Source organism: Arachis stenosperma, chromosome 4 (genome assembly GCF_014773155.1).
Source record: "Arachis stenosperma cultivar V10309 chromosome 4, arast.V10309.gnm1.PFL2, whole genome shotgun sequence".
NCBI lineage: Eukaryota > Viridiplantae > Streptophyta > Magnoliopsida > Fabales > Fabaceae > Arachis > Arachis stenosperma.
The window spans coordinates 32,308,145-32,330,951 of NC_080380.1; the positions used below are offsets into that span (position 1 = coordinate 32,308,145).

General features: G+C 30.3%; 2 protein-coding genes across 2 annotated transcripts; both read right to left on the reverse strand.

Annotated features, from left to right (window-relative positions):
- Positions 1-204: 204 nt before the first annotated feature.
- LOC130974851 (uncharacterized) lies at positions 205-1,149 on the reverse strand. The gene has a single exon (XM_057899693.1). It carries the CDS (start codon positions 1,147-1,149, stop codon positions 205-207), a length of 945 nt encoding a protein of 314 aa, XP_057755676.1.
- A 42-nt stretch (positions 1,150-1,191) lies between these two features.
- On the reverse strand, positions 1,192-5,301 carry LOC130974852 (uncharacterized). Its single transcript, XM_057899694.1, has 6 exons — positions 5,196-5,301; positions 4,457-4,895; positions 3,962-4,211; positions 3,292-3,856; positions 1,979-3,196; positions 1,192-1,865 (listed from the first exon to the last, which is right to left on the reverse strand). Exons 1-6 carry the CDS (start codon positions 5,299-5,301, stop codon positions 1,192-1,194), a joined length of 3,252 nt encoding a protein of 1,083 aa, XP_057755677.1.
- Positions 5,302-22,807: the final 17,506 nt, after the last annotated feature.

Genomic DNA, 22,807 nt, shown 5'->3' on the forward strand with positions numbered 1-22,807 from the left:
TGAATACTTTTCTTTCACAACATCATTTAATTTTCACTTAATAGAAACTAATGGTTCATAAAGAATAATGCATCTAGTGCACACGAAATGCTTGAGACAATTTTAAAAATACCCCAAAGAAGATGTCCCTCTACAAAGAACATATACACAAAATCAAAACTATAAATTACACAGTTAAAACTGAATCATATAACAAAAAATACATTATATCTTATCAAAAACTTCCTTAAATACAACGTTTTCAGTCTTGGCAGCATCAACTAATCCTTCATCACAAAGTAAAATCTTAAGACCATTTCTATTCCTAACTCGGGAAAGAGCTACATAAAGCTGACCATGAGAAAACACAGGACGACGCAAGAACAAACCGACTGTTGATAATGTCTGACCCTGGCTTTTGTTGATTGTCATTGCAAACGACAAAGAAACCGAAAATTGACGACGTTGGAATTTAAACGGTATAACCGTATCACTAGGAATCATATTCATTCTAGTGATAAAAACTTTATCCCCAACATTGCTACCAGAAACAATATCGGCACCAATCACATTTGTCCCTAGATCTTGCACGACAAGTCGAGTACCATTACACAAACCCCCAGCCGGATCAATATTCCTCAACAAAATAATAGGCACGCCTATTTTCAACTTCAACAAATGATTAGGTAGACCAGAACACCTAATCTGATTCAAGAATTCAACAGTTATCCAATCAACATCAACATCAGAATAAGCATCACTACCACATATCGAATCAGCACTGAGGTAACTTTTCTCCTCATCGGGCAACAGGTCAACTATATAATTGTTTATCTCTTCAACATTTTCAACAGTCGGAGCAAGTATTGCCCTATCTTGGAAAAAACTTGGATCACAAAAATTTTGAACCAAATTTGGATAGATTGTATTTACAATATCTTCCACTGGATTTTCCAAGACAGGAATGATTAGATCAGGAGGAATATCAACAAAAAGTTTATCGTTGACCACTGCTCCACATCGACCTTCACTGATTTGAAGTATCCAATCTGAAAACGACCTTAACTCCTGAGCAGTTGATTGTTCCGATCCGGTTGCTAACCTCATATTTGTTGTCAATCGCAAAACTTCGCAATATTTCCAAATGATAGAAGAATTTATGGAAGCCATGACAATCTCAGCACGCGAACCTTTTGGAATAACTGGCAACACCTACCTGAAATCACCACCCAAAACAACCACCTTCCCACCAAAAGGTAAATCTTTATTCCTATCAGAGACTGAAACCATTATATCACGCAACGTCCTATCAAGCGCTTCAAATGCTAATTTGTTAGTCATCGGTGCCTCATCCCAAATAATCAAATCGGCCAACCGAAATACCTCAGCTTTTGGACTGTCATTCTTAATCCGGCAAACAGTGTCTTCAGTCAGATCAACAGGAATATTGAACATAGAATGAGCCGTCTTACCACCAGGTAACAACAGAGAAGCAATACCACTAGAAGCAACATTGATAACAATCTTTTTCTCAGATCGCAATCTAGCTGACAAAACTCTGTATAAAAAAGTTTTTCCAGTGCCACCAAACCCGTACACAAAAAAGAACCCATCCTTCTTATTCGAAACACAGTCAATAATTTTATCGTAGACCACCCTCTGTTCTTCATTTAACTTTAAGAGATCTGCATCATGCTCACGAGACAAAGAAACAGTATCATACTGCAACTCACGCAGCAGCATCAAATTGCTAAATTGAGAGACTAAAGAGTTATTAGGAACGGGCATGCCAGCATAATTTCTCAATGATTTTCCATTACTCTGCAATAGTCTCTCAATCTCCAACAAACAAAACGTCTGCAACTCGTCTTGACTCATAGTAAGATCTACATTCAACAATAATTAATAAATATTAGCACCATAATATAACTTCTCTAATGTGTGGATGCGTGTGTGCCTACCTATCTTGTAATAAATTCACAACAAACAAAAATCTTACCAGGATATTGCAGCTCGTGTCTTCTACGGTAAAGAATATCATCAGACAAATAAGTCCAAGTTTGCTCCCAAACTAACAGAGGTCTTCCCATGGAACCAGATAACAGCAACATCACAAAAAGCCTCCTTAGCTGCGCAGCCGACGCTAACTCGGCAACTTCCTTAATAGCAGAAACATACTCATTATCATCTATCAAGAATCCCATGGCGGAACATGCCTCTTGAAATGTATCATATGTAACACCATTCACGGTTCTTATACTTCGAAAGCTAGTACAACCTCTCTGGACATTCAAAAGCATCCGCATGTAGAAAAGTTCACCAGATGAGGGATGAGCAAAACTCAATCTTCCAATTGAAAATCCCCTTTGTCTTGGCTTCCACTCCCTGCTCCTCAAACAATAGACAAATTTGCCTGGATATTCAACATATGTTAGAGACCGCCCCTCTGAGAACCGCCTGTTGGCCATCATCCAACCCGTAAACATCGTCAACAAATCTTTGTTGCGCAAATAAACATGAGTAGTGATATCAGCATCATCGAATACAACATGTTGCTGGTTGGGCAAGTGAAAAGTCAACCTCTGTACCGACGGCCATCTTTGATGAATATCGTAAGCAAAAATTCTCCACATGGATTCAGACAGTGACAAATAACGACAATCATAATACTGTTTGATCTCATCAACCACTTGAGAAGATTCACCAACATCATATCTCTCTCCAACAGTTGCGGTCACCCGATCTGGACCCTTGTTAACATATTTAAATAGATACTTGATAACATTTGACTTGTTACAGAACTCGAGATTTATGTGAGCTTGGTATTTCATTAACAACAGTGGATTATAGGGCACAACAAATCTATTGTCGATATCGACATCATTGATCTTCACTGTGACACCCATATTACGACGTCTATATATTGGATAGCCATCTTCATCAAAGCTTGTTTGGTCAACGAATTTTTTCGGATAAAATTTTGAGCACTTACCATCTTTCATACAAGGAGAACTCGGTCTAAGTGGACCACAGGGACCATGGATCATGTACTTCGTGACACCATTATAAAGAGATGGAAATTTCTGGGGATTGGGTAGCTCGGCACAGATGAATTCATCCACAATTTCAACACTTTGTAAGTTGCTTTCCGCATTAAGCCACAGTAGCATGTGTGCATGCGGTAAACCCCTTTTTTGAAACTCAATAGTATACAAACCTAAAAAATACAAAAAACATTCTGAAGAAGCCAGACAACTACATGTCCAAACACGACTAACAAAAATTGAAATCCTAACCGAGAAAAGAACTTACCTGCATTAAGTGGACCAAAAAACACACCTTCCTTGAGATCACTAAGGAGACACTTCAACTTGGCATGAAAGACACGACAAGAGATATCAGGACGATCAGCGATCGAAATTCGCTCCCGCTCCGTGAACCGCTGAAACTCAGGCCAATTTGGATTACACGTAATAGTGAGGAACAAATCTGGATACCCAAAATGTTTGCAAATCGCCATGGCATCCTGACAACGATTAAACATATAACGTCTACCACCAGTGAATGAGGAAGGCAAAATGATTCGTGTCCCAATTGAAGAAGCCTCATCATCGCCACGACGCATAGCCTCCTCTATTCCTTGAAGGACTTCTCCTCTAATTGTACTTTGCTTCATTCTAATCTCATACAACCTCTGCGACTCAATCATCGTGAAACAATCAACAACAAATTGTTGAAACAACCGCCTAGACTTGTGAATAATTCCATCTTCGTGCTCCCTAATCTGGAGACGAAAACATATGAATTCCCTGAGGGAAACTCTTGTTCTCCTTCCAGGAACATATCCGCGCTGTTCACCACGATAACCAATGTTCAGCTAATAACCATCCTCGCCATATGGAAACAACAGAGGATACTGTAAGGGCCAATACAGAGCATGAGTTTCATATATACGTTGCAACCGACCACCAGTAGATCGAACAATAATGTCACGACCATGGTCCGACGAATCAAAATCTCCAACAATCAAAGCAGCAACTTCATCGCAAGAGGGAGCACTGTACATTCTTCGATCAACGTTCCGTTGCGAATACAACTTCAATGAGAAAATCTCAGATGGATGACACTCATATAGTTCTCTAACTCTTCGAAAAGACTGTGCTATGACATTATGAGTATCGATCATTTGCAACAACTCAGTTATCAACTCTTTATCTATCTCAGATGTTTGCCTAAAACAAAAACATATTAACCAGAAAAAATATATTTAAAAACCACACAGAAATACCATTGTAACATATTTTGATATTAAAAATCTTTTATTAGCAAAAAATAACTAATATCATATTATAACAGGAACAAAACACAGTATATATATGAAGTCACAGCTATAAACCTAATTCACAATAAAGATAACAATAAAACACCAGGAAAATACAACAAAAACACTAAACAACAAAGTTTCAAACACACATACCCAAAAATTCGCTGCCTATGCATTATCTCATGCTGAGTGTCGTATACGTATAACTGTGCAAATTTAGGCTTCTCACCAGCAACTGGGAGCAAACTTCCAATCCGATGATAATTTTGACCACTTATTATAAACTGCGGTGGACCCCTCCCATCATTCACATAATCCAATACCTTACCGCCAAGAGACGTGAAGGCAAACATACTGTTATAAGATCGAATATTTTTTTGGAAATACAAACTCTTGCTATCATGTCCATTGATCAAATCATATAACAGATCTGGGGGCCTTTGAAGATAAGGTAACTGGATTTTTCCCTTTGAGCAACAAACAGTAAAAATAGGACGACTAACTGTAGACTCTCTTTCAACACGTTCTAATAACCAGAAACACGCGCCACAAATTGAACATTCATAGTTAGGGTCACCAACATCAAGGCAACCTGGTAGACATAAAATTGAGAAAAATATACACAACAATAAAAGAACCTCATCTGAATCATATGACACAAAATAGATTCAACACAACATGAATAAACCATTGGCATAAAGATATTATATAGACTAAATACTTGACTCATTTGAATCTTGTGAGGAGAATATATTACAAAATACTATTTTTATTTTACAGTTACTGAATAACATCTCACGACATAATCACAGTCAGATGTTTTAACACTAAATAAATAAGCAGTCTATTTTACTATTCTTCAATAATATATGATTTAAGAAAGAGAGCGTACCTTGTATCTCACTTTGCAAGAACAAAGCATGATCAATAACAGAACCAACTTGACTGAATGAATTTATCGAAGGATCATATATTTCTGATTGGTCTATATCATCCATTTTGATTTAAAATAAGACAAAGTTATGCAAAGATATATTCAACAACCAAATATAGAAAAGAAAATATTCATGTAATAAAAATTCAATTAATTATTTAAGAATGAACACATAAGGTAAACATTACATGGGATAATTGAAGAAGTTGAAAAAAAAAACAAATTTTGACAAAGGAACTAAAAAAAATAATTATATGGAATAGATAGAAGATTTGCAAAAATTAAAAGAATGGACAAATTAATTAAACATTTTTTTAATGTAAAACCACTAATTATGACATAAAACTATAGCTATAAGAATTAGACCAGATCTGCCGATTCAGCCTATTAAACCGACGAACCGCACGAACCAATAGTATAACCAGATCAAGTTTAAGTTTGAACCGAAGAAGGATGTGAACCGCTTAAAACCGGCCAGTTTTCCAAAAAGCGAACAAAACCAACTAAAACCTTCAATAACCAAAAAGGATGTAGTCCTTATGTATGTTTGAAAGAAATATATAAATTAAACATATCTACTGATCTAAACAATTCAATAAAGAATTTTACAATGATATTAATTATATTTACCACATACGATAGATGGTCAGGCTTACAGTAGCTAATCTAATTACCTTCAATGACTGTGTGCTTTGAATCAACTATTAGGTACTTCAATAACTTTCAGCCATGTATCAACAACTAAACAATTTCACGATTACATTACCTAATTTAATAACAACTTATCACAATTTAGGGTTATTATAATTACCTTACATCACATTTAATTATACAAAATATTAATTGAGTTGTCAAATTAAAAAGAGACCCAGTACAAAAGTCTAGACATATGTTTAATTAGTAACTCACTGGCCTACTAATAGTTAAAATAACCCTTTTAGGTTTAAAAGCATAAAAAAACAATAATAAATGACTTAAATACATTTACTATTACATATAAACCAAAGAAACTTAAAATATAATTTAACAGAAAAGAATCAAAATGGGACAAAATACTTAAATATATTATTATACCTGACAAAGTCAAATGTGAACTCTGATTAACATTCTGGGACACCTCAAATAAATCTTCTAAAACATAAGAAGAAATAGAGACATTGAAAACATATAAAATAAAAAAATAGATTATTAGAAACAAAAAGATTAAATACAAAAATATAAAGAGAGCAATAAAAATTACCCATATAATCATTCAAAGAGAAAACAGGCACCGAGGAATCAAGGACCTCTAAAGCATTACAAAACAAAACAAAAAAATTACAAACAATCGCATATATATCAAATCAGTAAAAATTGGAGTATAAACCACTAAAAATATCATGAATCTCAATCCAAAACTAACCTCTTGCATTTCGATGATGAGTTTGTGTTCGTTTTCTTTTTAAACAATTTCACCTATACTCTCTAGCACGAACTGAGTTATGAGACATCTTTGTTACTCGAACTAAACAGAAAAAAAGGTTGAAATGTGGAAAGCAAGGAGTAAACCTAATTCATTGAAAAGAGAGATGCACATACTTAAGTTTCTATAAGCAACAAATGAAAAAAAATAACAAAAAAAAGGGAGAAGACGAGGGGAATGAATCGGGGCAAAAGATTTGAAACACACCAACAAAAAACTGATACAACCATGCACACCTTTGATAAGAGACAAAATGAAGGAAAATAAAGTTTTATAACTATCACAAATAACTAACGGGCATCAACATCAACATGAAAAGCAAAAATTGTACAACAATAAACAAATAAATAAATAAATACAAAAGAAGAATTGCTGCATTTCATTAAAATTTGACTGATAGTGATCTACACAAATACATATGGCTATCTCCCATATGATAAGGAGGATTCCAACATCTGGCTACATATTATAGTATGTAACCTAAAGAGACTACAACATTGAAAATGTGTCCAATCCCTAGCAAAGTCACTATTACAAAAAAAGGGGAGTTCAGAATAGACATACTTGGCACATTACACGAGCAATCACAAAAGCAAAACCCCTATAAATAACAATCCTATTTGTTGGACACAATCCAAAAAAGTCAAATCAAAATAACATCAAGCCAGCATGATTACATGTCCATCTATTTGGAACCACAAGCCTTCCTAAATACTTATAGATAAACTATATAAGACACCTACACCTAGACACAGCAGCTCAATTCCAGACCTTCAATCAAACTCCATTAACCTTAGCAACCTTCAACCCACGCACATCTGCATCAACAGCAACCTCTTCAAACTGAGGATTCAAATTTCTCTTACTCTTGGACGTCACAACATGATTTTCATGGGTAACCTTCTCCCCATTTTGGGAAGGTGCTTCAAGAACATGGGACAACAGCTCCTATGAGAAAGAAATTAAAAAAACGTATGAATCTCACTGAAGAATGCAAAATACAATTAGAAACAACACACATAAGAATGAGGAATAAAATATTATACATCAGCACCTGAGTTTCTTTTTCCGTTGAGCTAAGCAATATATCAATTTCAGCAGAAAGATCATCACTAAGAGTATCATTGCTGGGAGTTTTCTCTTCATTTCCATGCTCACCATCAATTAAGCCAACAAATTCAGTCCCCACAGAAATAACAGGCTGTTTTTCAGCCAAAAAATCTATAAGAACTGGGGATTTACACAAAATCCCAACACAATCACCAGCATCTTTCTCAGTTTTGATAAAACTATCAGAAGACTCCTTCTTAATACCAACATCAGCTTTTCCAGCAGGAACAGATTTGTGTAAATCATGCTCCTATTCATATGCAATAAGAGTTTAAATAGGTAATGATCATAACAGAAATTGACAACAGCACAATAAAGAAACAAAAAAAATATGAAATTAATGATGAATTAACAGGATCTAAAAACATTTGCATGTATATCTAACCTTTTTTGGAGAACACTCATCATCAGCATCATAATTGGGAAGTTCAAACATCGTAATGATCGTGGAATCATCACAAATTCTCGTAACTCGGAAAGTCCCATAAAATGTATCATGTGGGACACCTTTGGTATCAACCTTGAGCAGCAACTTCTTTCCAATGAGCCCTTGGAATATGGGAGGATAAGTATCCCCACATATAACCTATTTTGAAAGTAACACATAAGAAATATTGTTTGAATAAGGAACATGCCATCCCATAAAGTGAAAACACATGAAAAAAAACTAACAACATACACTTGCATCTCTTTGAACTTCAGTAAACAAATCAGCACATGATTTCTTAAGCAAATAGGAAGCCTCACGATCAAACAGAAGGAAAATACCCTCCCCAGTATGATATTCAACTGTCACTTTAATTTTAAATCTGGAGAGAGAAGAACAAAGGGGGAACACAATGATTCAAATACATAATACCAAGAAACCTTATTTTTATAAACAGCCCACTCTACAAAATGAGAACACATTTTTCAATAAAAATTCTGACCTTGGAGTGACATTAATTATGTGCTTCAAACAAAAATCACAGTAATAGGCACCATTTTGAGGATAGATACCCTTTCCACACACACAAGCAGAATACCACCAACCTCCATCCTCAACAATACCTTGGATTGCTCCAAAAATGATAAAAGAACCCTCCTATCCAATAGGCATTTCAAAGTTAATTAACAACAGGAATGGAAAAACAGATCTGGAAATCCTTGTTTCATTTTCTTTTTCGCTCACTTGTGTATAAAATAAACAAAAACAGAACTAACTCAAAAGAAGACAACCTGATTCTTATCTTGAAGCTCTTCAATAGTGCATTTTCTAGTAAGACGCATGAAATCATCTTCCAAGGAGAGAACTTTACCCTCATTTGCAATAAACAGTGGCTGGGTACCACTGACACCTTGCTCAATCATACTAAAAGAAAATTAATGCAAATAGTTGTAATTGTTACTCCAGATTGCTTGTAAAAAAAAAATACAATAAACATCAACAAAAGAAAGCATGCTAACCTCTGCCTGAATTCAACAACTTCAGGAATATCAGGATTAAATAACATTTGTGTCGCATACATCACATTTTGAAGACCTACTTGACCTACACAGAAACAAAGAAAGAGTCTAGCAAAACTTTCTTGGAGACAACACCTACAGCAGCCATGAGATGTACAGAAAAAAAAAACAACATACCCCGAAAGAACTTGACTTTTGCAAGTTGAATAACTACAACAGGCTGCTCCACATATCCAGAGGCAAGGAAATGATTTACTTGATTAACATAATCCCCAAACAATGCACATCGCACTGTAAGACTGAAACTCAAAAGATCACAAAGAATCAAACAGAAAACAAGCAAAAAAGATAATTATAAGATAAAGAGAAAGCACCAGAAATGACTTAAGAAACATACTCTTTTGAAGTTAATTCCAATGCAATCATTTTCACAATTTTTCCTTCTCTTGCATATTCTTTCTCTTCTCCAACTGAAGTTAAAACTCCAATGACATCTATTCCAAATAAACACAACCTATTAACTATTAAAAGGATTTGTTTAAAAAACTTAAAAAACAGAACAGCAGCAAGATATACACACCAACTAAAAAATCATAATCTTCGGTCATGTTCAGCAGCTCAGAAAAAGGAAACATGTTGAAACAAGTCTTAGGGATAACATCTTCATCAACAGCTACAACAGTGGTTCGGTGAAGGAAAACCAATTTGAATTCATGGGAAGTTGCTCTATAACTACCATGATTTGAGACAACACTAAAATATGCCATTCTATAAACTTGTCCTTCAACTATATGATCCCTAAACCTATTAAGGAGTGGTTTCTTGACTGTAGCTTGAATTTTTCCACACTATAAATGGAACAAAACAACAAATCAGATTAATGAAACACATAATTTTAATTTGAAAACTTAAAAAACAGCAAGTAAGACCATATTTAAAAGAGAAACTAATAGGGGCTAACATGTTCATCAAGGAGAATCATCTCCATTGAGTTAGGAACCTCATGGTTACCAAAAGAGGGTACAACCCAAAGCCTTAGAACCCTAACTTTCAGCCTCCAAGCCTCTCTAGGAGGATGCATCTTAGAAATCATATCAAATGGTGGAGGCATTGCAGTAAAAAGAAAGGAGATAAAGAGACTTGATGAAATATATGTAAATGTAAACACTTCAATTCTGAAATAATTTCAGCTTAGGAGCAAACACAACAAATCAGAATGTTTGTGCATTCAATGTGCTTCACCAACCATCCTTTTATAGAAAAAATCCAGGATACAATCTCACCTTTTTGAATTCAAATCAAATTGAGGAGGGAAATGCAGGGTAGTGGAGTTGAATAACCAAATTTTTCATTTAATGAGGAAGAAGAAATGAATGAATTGATATCAATCACATCACCACTAACCAAATAGGTTAGATAGAAATCCCATACCATGTTATACGCATTCCCACATTCTCATCCCCATTTAATGGAAGATAGACAACTAATGATAGCACCAAAAGCTGAAACAACACAAAAACAGGAAAAAGTAGTGATACTTTCCAGAAACAATAAAATAGGCAGTCACCAACTACAATCAACAATGATTCTAGTGATGGCAATTAGAGTTGGTAAATGTCTTAGGTAGGGATACATCGGAAAAAGCAGCTAAATGGGAACAAAAGTATAAACAAACATGAATAAAAATCTGTCAATCACATCAACTTTTTTCTTTGTGTAAGGACACGTGGTAGTTAGATCCACAATAACATGAACCAATTCTACTTGCACAAGAGCATTCTTTTCTTAATGAACCTCTTAACTTCAGCACAAGGAGGTATCCAACAGCTGAGATATGAAACACATTTAACACAATCAACAGAAAAATGTAATCAAATTCATTTGAACTTAAAAAGAAATAAATAAACAACAGGATAAACATCAATATTTGTGATTCACATCACCACTAATAGAATAGATTAGTTAGGAAACCCATTCTTTCATAATCAAGGAGACAATCCACATGCAACCAGTAACACAAATAGCAGAGTATGCCATATTTTTTTCTGTAATTATCAATAGAAAATAGGCATGGAAAAAATTGTGAACATCAGTTAAACTTTGGGGCAGTCCTAGTAACACAAATACTAAAGTGATACCATATTAGAATAACAAAGCCACTTCCTCTGTGAATCACATCTCAAATTCAGCAGAAAAATCGCATGTCTTTTCAAGAGGTGAAATACAAAACAATTTTTATATAAATAAATAATTAAAAAAATAGACAATGAATTTGAATTGAAATTCCAAATCTTTCATTCAATCAGGAAAAAGCTATTAATCAATTCATATCAGTCACATCACCACTCACCAAATAGCTTAGATAAAAAGCCCATACCTTGATAGGCATTCCCACATTATCATCTCCATTCAATGGCATTGAGACAATTAATGATAGGAGCAAAACCTGAACCAACACAAAAACAGTATAAAAAAAAACCAACCTTTCAAGAAATCAAGAAATAGGGTTGACAAATTGAGATATGAGACCACAACTACTACAGTAAACATACAGCTCATAACACCATAGGGAAGGCAGTAATCATATACCAGAAACAATGATTCCACTAATGACAATCAGAATTGGTATAAATTGGTTTGATAAGGATACATTCAAAAAACTATAGAGAAACATGAGTAAAATATCGGTTAATGAGATAAAAATGAAAGCTAACACGAACACCCAAAAATTGTATCCAACAAGATAAACCCACAAAAGAATTGAATAACCAAATCTTTCATTTAATGAGGAAGAAGCTATGAACCAATTCAATTCAATCACATCAGGAGTCACCAAATAGGTCAAACAGAAAGCCCATACCCTGATAGCCTTTCCCACATTCTCATTAACATTCAATAGCACATAGACAACTAATCATAGGAGCAAAAGCTGAACCAACAGAAAAACAGGAAAAATAACTGAACCTTTGGAGAAATCTAAAAATAGGGGAAAAAAATAAGATATTACACCTCACGTACTACAATCTAGCTACATGTCACTAGACCACATCGAAGGCAGTCACCAACTACCCCAAACAATGATTCTAGCGATAGCAATAAGAGTTGGTAAATGTATTAGGTAGTGATACATTCAAAGCAGCAAACAAAAGGGAACAAAAGCATAGAGCAACATGAATAAAAATCAGTCAATCACATCAACATTCATGAAAAGGAGGAGACTGAAACCTCATACCTTGATAATGATTCCAAAATTTCCAATTTCCAATAAAAAATATATAACAGAACCTTATTAGGTGTAGAGAACACAGTTTCATGGGAAGAGGAACTGCTGGATACTTTTTTCTCTGGCTAAACACATGTGCTAGTTAGAAAAAGAACACCATGAAGCCATTTTACTGGCAGAAGGGCATTCTTTTCTGAATTAACCTCTTAACTTGGGGCCAAGGATGTGTATATCCATCCAACAGCTGAAATATAAACAGATTTAACACAATCAACAGAATTTTTACATAAATAATAAAAAAAAAAACTGACAATGCAGTTGACTTGAGATAAATAATCTTTCTTTCAATGAGGAAGATGCTATGAATCAATTCATATCAATCACATCAATAGTCACCAAATGGGTTAAATAGAAAGCCCATACCTTGATAGGCGGCATTCCCACATTCTGATATCCATTAAATGATATACAGACAACTAATAATAGGATCAAAACAAGAACCAACACAAAAAAAACAGAAAACAAGTGAAACTTTCAATAAATGAAGAAAATCAATTCATATCAATCACATCAATAGTCACCATATGGGTTAAATAGAAAACCCATAACTTGATAGGCATTCCCACATTATCATCTCCATTCAATGGCATAGAGACAACTAATAATAGGAGCAAAATATGAACCAACACAAAAGCACAGAAAACAAGTGAAACTTTCAATAAATAAAAAAATACGGACCAGAAACTGACATATGAGAGCATACCAACTACAATAAATCTACACGCCATAAGACCACAGGGAAGGCATTAATCAAGTACCCAAACAATCATTCTACTGATGACTATAACACTTGGCAAATATGTTAGGTAAAGATATATTGAAAACAGCAGATGGGTTGAAAAAAAAAAGTATATAGAAACATGAGTAAAAATCTATCAATGACATCAACATGCAAGAAAACCATGAGATTGAATGTACAGAAACTAAAAAATTAAAAATATATTAATAAAAACAGAACACCCATGCTACAAAGAAATGAACAGGTAACAAAAGAACATCTGATAATGAGTTCAAAATGAAAGTTAACAGCAAATCCCAAAAAATGTAACCAAGTACATGAACCCACAAAAAGTAAACAATATCAGAAACAGAATTTGAAATTAGAAATTTCACAAACCCTACACACAACATGTGCGTAAAACATCGAACAGATACCCAAAACAATCACAAATTGGAACATTAGGAATTTCACAAACCCTAGATAAGAAAATGTCCCTTAACCATATAACAGATACCAGTAATCATCAGAATTTGCAAAATTAGGGATTTCAGAAACCATAGACAAAATCATCAGAATTTGCAAAATTAGGGATTTCAGATACCATAGACAATAAAACCGGTGTAAATCACGGATCAAAATTTGAAAGAGAATTTGCAAAATTAGGGATTTAAGAAACCATTCACAAAATCATCAATATTTGCAAAATTAGGGATTTCAGATACCATATACAATAAAATCAGTGTAAATCACGGAACAAAATTTGAAAGATTAGGAATTTCACAAACCCTAAAAAATAAAATCTCGCTTAGCCATTGAACAGAAACCGGAAAACATCAAAATTTGCACAATTAGAGATTTCAGAAACAATAGACAATAAAACCTGGTTCAATCGCGGAACAGATGCCAAAATCCATCACAGGGATCTGAGATATTGAATCTGAGCGAAAAATTGGGAAATCCGCAAACCGGATGAACGGCGAGGAACAATCTCCCAGGAGAACACGGCTCCTAGACACAGTATGGTACGGAACACGAAACGAAACTTGGAGACGAGAGCAAAGCTCCTAGGGTTGAAAGAAATCATTACCTACTGAAACAGATCCATCAAGAACGAAGGTTGCCTCAGTGACTCGGTGAAAAGTATCGGAGGTTGCGTGAGAGAAGAGCCCAAATCGATAGGTGACGACTGGTGTCAGAGCAGCACATGCACCATCCAAAGAATGGGGCCAGGTGGAGGAGGTGCCACCGTGGAAGGGACCGTCCACCTCGGAGTGGAACCGGCGTGAGTTGCGGGGAGCTCTCCAGCTCGGAAACGAAACCACGCCTATCTAATGTTTAATGATTTGACATTTGTTAAGAGAATGAGAATTAAAATTTAATTTTAAAAAAGTATTCTGTGATTCATTGTTTGTCGTTAAATGGATGATTATTATGAATAAATTGGTCATCGTATGTACTTGACCAAATAAAACACTATAAATTTATAAGTCAATATTTATTAATTTTTAAATTTTAGGGTTTTTTCACTTTTATTATATATTGTTTTTACAATTAAAATATGTCATATATAACTTTTTCATTACAATTAAAATTAAATTTTTTTCAATAATATAAAACTTTTTTTTCTTTTCTTTATTTCTCTCAATCTTTCGCTCATTCTATCTCTCTTATATATTATTATTAATGACTAATTATAAATTTGACAATTAAAATATACAATATAACATTTTCTAATTACATTAGACTGATAAAAAGGACAGTATTTTCTATTAAAAGAAATATAAGGATGCACTTTTATTTTTTGTTTTTATTTTAATGTTTTCTATTTTTAAAATTTTATAAAAAAATTTGAAAAGTAAAAATAAAAAAATAAGATTTTATTTTTTTATAAAATCTAAAAAATAAAAAATATTAAAAATAAAAATAGAATATAAAAACGAAAACTAAATACCTTAAATTTTTGAGAGCCACTGCGATTTAAGGATTTTGGCTGGTTTTGATGCATTAGAGAATTGGAAAATTATTGTTTATTTTTTAAGCCTCCAGAATAAGATATTCATGATTGTTTCATCGATCTTCTTCAACAAATCCTTGTTAGGGTTGAACAATAATTCTTCTAAAAAAATAGAATATTTAATTTTATTTTCATTAAGCTAATTCAAAAAAAATCTATTCCATCAAATACTTATAATAATAAATGAAACTTGTCAAACGTAAGTAAAAAAATCGTCACATCCTATTTTGTGTTTGAAAGTTGCACATAAATTACTTTAAATTAGTGAAGAAGATTTGTTTTTGTACATAAATTATTCTCTCCCAATATATTTTAAGTATAAAACGTATAAATCATCACATTTTAAAACGATTTATCTTGATTTTAAAATCTCAGTATTCTAAGACGATTTATGTGTATTTTTTGAGAGCACTTTAAAACATAAATCGTCTTAAGACATAACAATTAACATATATTTCAAAACACACAACTTTAGAACGATTTATATATTATTAAAAAGAAAAAATTCACATTTTAAAAATTAATTTAAGAAATTAAATAATATTGATCTCTCTTTATTTTATTTAAATAAAAAAAAAACCAGAATTTGAATCAGTTATCTTTCTAAATGTATTTAAAGCTAAGGAAGAATCAATCATAGTATATATTGGAATTCAGTAAATTAGATATTTTATTTATAAAAAAAATCAATAACAGAATATATTCTAAATATAGTTAGAATAAATCAATCTAATTTATAAAAAAATAATAAAAGAATATATTCTAAATATAATTGAAATAAATCATTCATGAATATAGATATTTGAATTTGTAAAATTGAGTAAAAATTTTAATGATGAAGAGCACTTTTATGCGAGTATTTTAATTACTTTTCTCCTAATACATCTATTTAAAGAAAGAATAAGTCATGAAATAAAAAAAATAGAAAAATTAGAATATAATCAATTAGGGATTTTGATTATAAGAAAAACAATCAATTAAGGGATGCAATTACCAATATACAATAGAAATCAAATTGTCAACATAAATATTTGAATAGAAAAAAATAAGTCTAAAATTTAGTAACATGACGCATTTTGATTCATGTTTTTGAATTGATTCCTTTTATGTATCCCTTTTAAAGGAAGAATAGAAAAAATATAATGATTATAATAATAAAAAATAATAATAAATGTATCCTTTATAAATATATGATAATAATGCAAAAAAATTAATTGTTAAAAAATTATAATTTTTTAATCTATCCATAAAAAATACATATATTTAATTATAATCATATTAGTATTTGATATTTAAAAATATTTGATTATAAAACAAATTAACCAAAAAAACCCAATACTTCTCCTTTCATTAATTTTTTTAATTAAAAACACACATATTTATTGTTCTTTTTCTCGTACTCTTCATTTTCTCATAATAATTGAATAAGATATGCATTAATTATATTAATCATAATAATAGAAAGTACATTAATAATATTTAAATTACTTTAGCCATTATTATTATGGCGAAGATATTATCTATTATTAGCAATTCTATGAAATCTGATGGGTTTTTTCTATTACCATGCTTATGCCAATTTCGAACCTATTATGTACACAAATTATTTTAATCCATTTTCTTTATTTTTTTCTTTTTTTGTTCCATATAGTGAAAGTAGTTAAAATATTTTTAATTTAATACATATAATTTTTCACATTATATTTATAATTTTACACAAATAAAATACAAAATTTTATACATATAACATATATAATTTTTTAATTATCAACATTAATAGATCACAATTTTAAATTATTTTAATATTTTTTTTAGTTGATATTCATATGTAGTATATTTATTTTTTAATTTTAATCTAATCAGTTAATTATTATTACATTTAATAATTTATTTCATAATTTTTTACCATATTTTATTTTTAATTTTTATTTTATAATATATATAATCTATATATAAAAAAATAAACTATATAGTAGAAGTTATTAAAATATTTTTAATTTAACTTTCATAATTCTATATTTATAACATCCATAATTTTAAATATATAACAAGCATAATCCACGAATTGAAATTGATTTGCAGGTCATAAACTAACAATTTTTTTATGTTTTTTATCTTCAATAAATTGAGACAAACGAATTTTAGATTTTAAATTTTTGTATAAAATTTATTGTGATAATTTAAAAATATATTTTAGGGTTAATGATATAAATATATAAGACTTTTATTTAAAATAAAAATTATATAATTGTAGATGTAATAATCTAATAATGAGGAAGAAATTTTTGAGATTTGATTTTCATAAAATTCGAATTGATTTTTAGTGTAATTAAATAACGAAATATTTATAAAAGAAAATTAATTATGTCTTATAACAGATAAATTTGATCATAAAAGAATTAAAATTAACTTATAATTATATATTTATAAAAGATAAATTTCACTTGACAAAACTAACCAAATCAAAAAAAACTATTGAAATCTAATCTTATTCCAATTCTAACCCTCCTCCATCTTCAATCTCCTCTTTACCACCATTTCTCTTTTCCTTTCTGCCACCTTTGAATCCATCAAGGACATGCTCCTCGCCTTTATGTTTTCTACCCAATGGTTAGCACATAAGATCAAGCTTTTAAAGAGCAAGAAAAAAGATAAGAGAAATGAGAAGGATTCTTGTGATAGCAAGTTCGGAGAACTGACTGGCTTGTCGCATATAATATCTAATAATGAATCAATGAAATCTGCGATAGAAAGTAATAAAAGTGGTGACATTAGTTGTGTTGATGATGAAGCTAATGACGATAATGATGCTGGAGTTGAGGGTGACAATGTTGAAGAGAAAGGTTCAATTAAGAAATTTGTGACTTTCAATGGAAAAGATATTTGAGATGGTTGGGGGAACGGTCAATAACAATTGAGTAATCAATCAAATAAAAGAAACAAGAATAAAGTAAATTAAAGGGGGGGTTTAATTGGTCTTTATGCTCTTCCTTTTTCTCTATTTTTTATTTAGAAGGGAAACTTTGAAATTTTTGAATAATTTTTTAGATTTTTTATTATTTTATCAAGTAAAATATATCTTTTATGAGTGTAAAAAATTAGTTTTAATTTTGTCATAATTAGATTTATCAATGTCATAATCTTTTGTGATCAATTTTTATACTTTATTCTCTTTTTCTCTTCCTCTTTTTTTCTTTTCCTTCTTCTCTCTCTTTTTATTTATTGTTTAAAATACTATTTATTTATTATTAAAAATACTAAATAAAATAAGTCAATATTATTTTTTATTTAAATTTAAATAAAAATCAAATCAAATATTCTATTTTATTTAAACTTTTAAAATTTATTGAAAACTAATAGCTAAATATAAATATAGCTCTACGGTTTTGAGAAATAAAAAAAATTTTAACATTGACATACATCATCAAAAAACATCTGAACAGGGTTCTTTTGTTTTTGTTGGTGAACTTTTTAGCAAGCATGGCCAACCACTTCTCACTCTGCCGTTTTGCTCCTTCTAGCCACATCAAGTGAGTAATATTTTGATAATTTATTTTTTGAAGTTTATATTTTTTATGATTAATAATTAACAATTTTCTTAAAATAATTCTTGCACTTATAATAAGGGGCCAAAAAGTATATATTACTTTTAAAAAATATTATATATTACTTGCGAATTATAATTTGTAAATAATGTTAGAATTTTAGTACTTTTTATTGAACCTTTATATTCATGAGACTACCACGAATCATTGATTGTTATTGGTAATGACGTCTAAAAAAGATTAAAATTATAATCCTCCAAAATTATTAAAGTTATGAAAAAGAACTTCGACACGGAATACTTCATTGATTCCTAGCTCCTCCCGAGTACCGAAGAGTTCTTCTGGGAAGAGGACTTGGCCATTTTAGCACAACCTATTGTATCTTTTACAAAGGATGATAGTGTATAAAAATTTATTATAATTTTTTAATCTATTTATAAGAAATATACATAATTAATTATAATTATATTAATTATTTTATATTATATAATTTATATATATGAGTGATGTTATTTATTATTAAAAATTCTAAATAAATTAAGTTATTATTACTTTTGATTTAGATTTAAATGAGAATAAAATCATATATTTTATTCTATTTAAATCTTTAGGGTTTAGTGAAAACCAATACTCAAGTATAAATAGAACTCTCAATTTTGAGGAATTCAAAAATTTTTAACATTGACATATATCACCAAAAAGCTTTCAAAGAGTATCCATTTTATTTTTTAGTGAATTTCTTAATAAACATGGCCAACCACTTTTCACTCTCTGTCATTTTGTTTTTTCTCGCCACATCAAGTAAGTGATATTTGTATAATTCTTTTTGAAGTTTATATTTTTGTGATTAACAATCAACAACAATTTTTTTAAAATAATTCTTACACTTATATTAAGGAACCAAAAAGTATACTATATTTTTAAGAAATATTATAATTACTTGTAAATTGTAATTTGTGAATAATGTTAGAATTTTAGTATTTTTTTTTATTGAACCTTTATGTTCATGAGACTATGCCGAATCAGTTATTAGTGATTGTTATCAGTAATAACATCTAAAAGAGGATCAAAACTATAATGTTCTAAAACTAGTTATAATAAAATAAAACAACAAAAGAAAAACAATATTCTAAAATTTTGATACCAATAATATTTTCTAATAACATATAAAATATATATATGTAGGTGCTCTTATGGTTATGGTAGCTAGTGATCGATGCAAGCAAGACAATGGTAATTGTACCGCCGATTGTAATAACAGATGTGCGGCAACTGTTAGTGGCAGTCAAGGGTTGTGCGGCCCCGGTCAGGGTGGACTGAATCGATGTTGGTGCTATTACGAGTGCCAAATAAAAATGTGTAATGAAAATTTTAGAATGAGCGATAATTGTGAAGACAATAAGTGTGATCTTGCTTGTATTAACAAGCACCCTGGCCGTGCAGCTCAAGGAAGATGCCCATTAGTAATTCCTCCACAAGTAACTGATTATTGTAGTTGCACTTTCTTGTGCTCTGCTATGGCTAAAAATTTTTTGCCTTAAATTTGAAATAGAAAAGGTTGATTATTCATTAACAACTTATAAATGATGAATTTAGCTATGTATAATTAAAACTTTTTTTCTTTCTTTTTTTAGTTTGTTATATTTCTACGTCTTCCAAAACAGATGACATGTTATTTGGTCTATTTGTTAAGAGAATAAGAATTAGAATTTAATTTTAAAAAAGTATTCTGTGATCCATTGTTGTCGTTAAATGAATGATTATTATGAATAAATTGTCATCATATATACTTGACCTAATAAAACAATATTTATTAATTTTTAAATTTCAGGATTTTTTAACATTTATTATATTTATTATATTTATTAATTTTATAGTCAAAAGATCATGTGTTATTCTCTAATTATAATTTAAATCAAATCTTTTCTTTTAAAATTAAAGAGTTCTCTTCTCATTTCTCTCTTTTTCTCTATCTCTCTCATTCTTTCACTCACTTTATTTCTCTTATATATCATTATCAATATCAATGATTAATTACAAATTTGACAATCAAAATATACATAACATTCTCTAAGTACATTCAAATTAAATTAAAATTGAAATATAGCTATATTATATATTATATTTATATTTATAATTACTAACTAATTTAATAACTAAAATGCGTCATATGACATTCTCTTATTAAAATTTCAAAAATGTTTAGTAACAAAAGAAAATTAGCCAAAATTAGTCATAACTTGCCTTATTTAATATTAATGAATACCAAATAAGGCAAATTCTGGCTACTTTTTTTTGTCTCTTTAGCATTGTCGTTAAAATTTAGAAAAAATATTTTCCTCCAAAACTAATAACCCTCCTTCTTTCATTCTCAAATCTACCTATCTCTTTTTTTCTATTTCTCTCTATCCTTCCCATTCTATATATAATTTATATTTTATATTTTAAATTAGTAATTTGACAAATTAAAATGTGTCACTAGATATTTTTATTATAATTAAAATATTTTTTTTAGCTTTCAAAATTAACAAACTCCATCTCTCATTCTTTTTCTTTATCTTTTTCTCTCTTTTTTCTCATTTTCTATTTTTCTCTACTTTTCTGTTCTACAAAAAATAAAATTAACAACATAATATAATTTAAATAAAAAGTATTATTATATGCATAATTTTTATTTAATTTTAATTTTTTACTACTTATCTTTCTAATTTATATTTTTACTTTTTTTTTCTTAAAATATTTATTACATATAATTTAAAAAAAATACTAATGTTATAATTAAAAGTTATTAATTATTTAAAAAAATTAAATTTAAATTAATTTTATAACTATCAATATAAAATTTTTCATGCTAATATTTAATTAAAAATATCAATATTTTATACCTATCAATAGAATTTTAGTAATGCAAGAAAAAATTGATAACTCGCAATGCATAACGAAGAACACAAAACCATATCATAACACATTAGTTCATATGTCTGGTAAGTTAATACAATCTATTTAAGCATGAATTTATTATAACTAAGCATATTAACCTCAATTAGAATATTAAACAGAAATCACAACAAAAATTCCAATACTAAACTGATAGTGAGAAAACATACCATCAATAAGACAAGTGTGATTCTGTTCCATTCACAGACACTTCACCAATTCACCAGAAGTCCTGGTTGAAGGATGCAAACTATCCAAAGTAAAAAAGATCATAATTTCCAATTTAGCTTAAAGCATACAAATATATTTATTATTGAGCAAGGACAAAGGCAGATGCTTAAGACCTGCAATGGCACATTAACATCAGAGTACTTCCTTTTGCCCTTTATAGTAACAGTCAAATCTCTCCACAAAACATATATGAACCATATGGAGATGCAGAAAGAACCACTGTCAAGCTTAGAAAGTGAAGGTGAAGCCCATTTAGTTATCAACATCAAACATCAGTGTCTTCCCATTGAATTAAATCTTCAAATGAAATGATGACCAAGTAGTGATTTGATGACACACTACTCGCAGATGATGACGAAGACCGATATGTTCAGATTATATATTTCTTTCATGAATCAAAATCTAAATATGATGGAACTTCAACATAAACCTGTTTTGCAAAATACATACATTTCTTCTTATGTACTCAAAAAATTCTCTGATAAGTGGAGAATTTCTTTCATTAACCACCTGTCATCCAAGTCTCAGTTAAAAGCTTAATCAGCAAAAATGTTGTAAAATTTATGACAAAGTTAACAAATACAAAGTATAAAACAACTAAAATGTTTTTTGTTTTATTGTTTTCACTCTTTCTTTATCAAGTACGAACAAAAACAGTTTACAGGGAGAACGGAAAGTAAAGTGAGGATCTTTAAACAAATTCAAAAGTTATCTGAAAAATAAAATTATAAGGGAAGAAAAAGTAGAGTGAGAAAAATAGAAATAAAAAAAGAGGCATTTCTAAACGTGAGGAATTTGGAAGAGGAAAATGGATTCCAACG

What these genes read in the sequence shown, in the direction of transcription:
- LOC130974851 (XM_057899693.1), bottom strand. Translation starts at nt 1,149, where the DNA reads ATGGCTTCCATAAATTCTTCTATCATTTGGAAATATTGCGAAGTTTTG.
- LOC130974852 (XM_057899694.1), bottom strand. Translation starts at nt 5,301, where the DNA reads ATGGATGATATAGACCAATCAGAAATATATGATCCTTCGATAAATTCA. An exon ending in TTTTGGTCCACTTAATGCAG is followed by an intron (nt 3,197 to 3,291) that starts GTAAGTTCTTTT and finishes TGTATTTTTTAG; the next exon opens with GTTTGTATACTATTGAGTTT. An exon ending in ACACGAGCTGCAATATCCTG is followed by an intron (nt 1,866 to 1,978) that starts GTAAGATTTTTG and finishes TGTTGAATGTAG; the next exon opens with ATCTTACTATGAGTCAAGAC.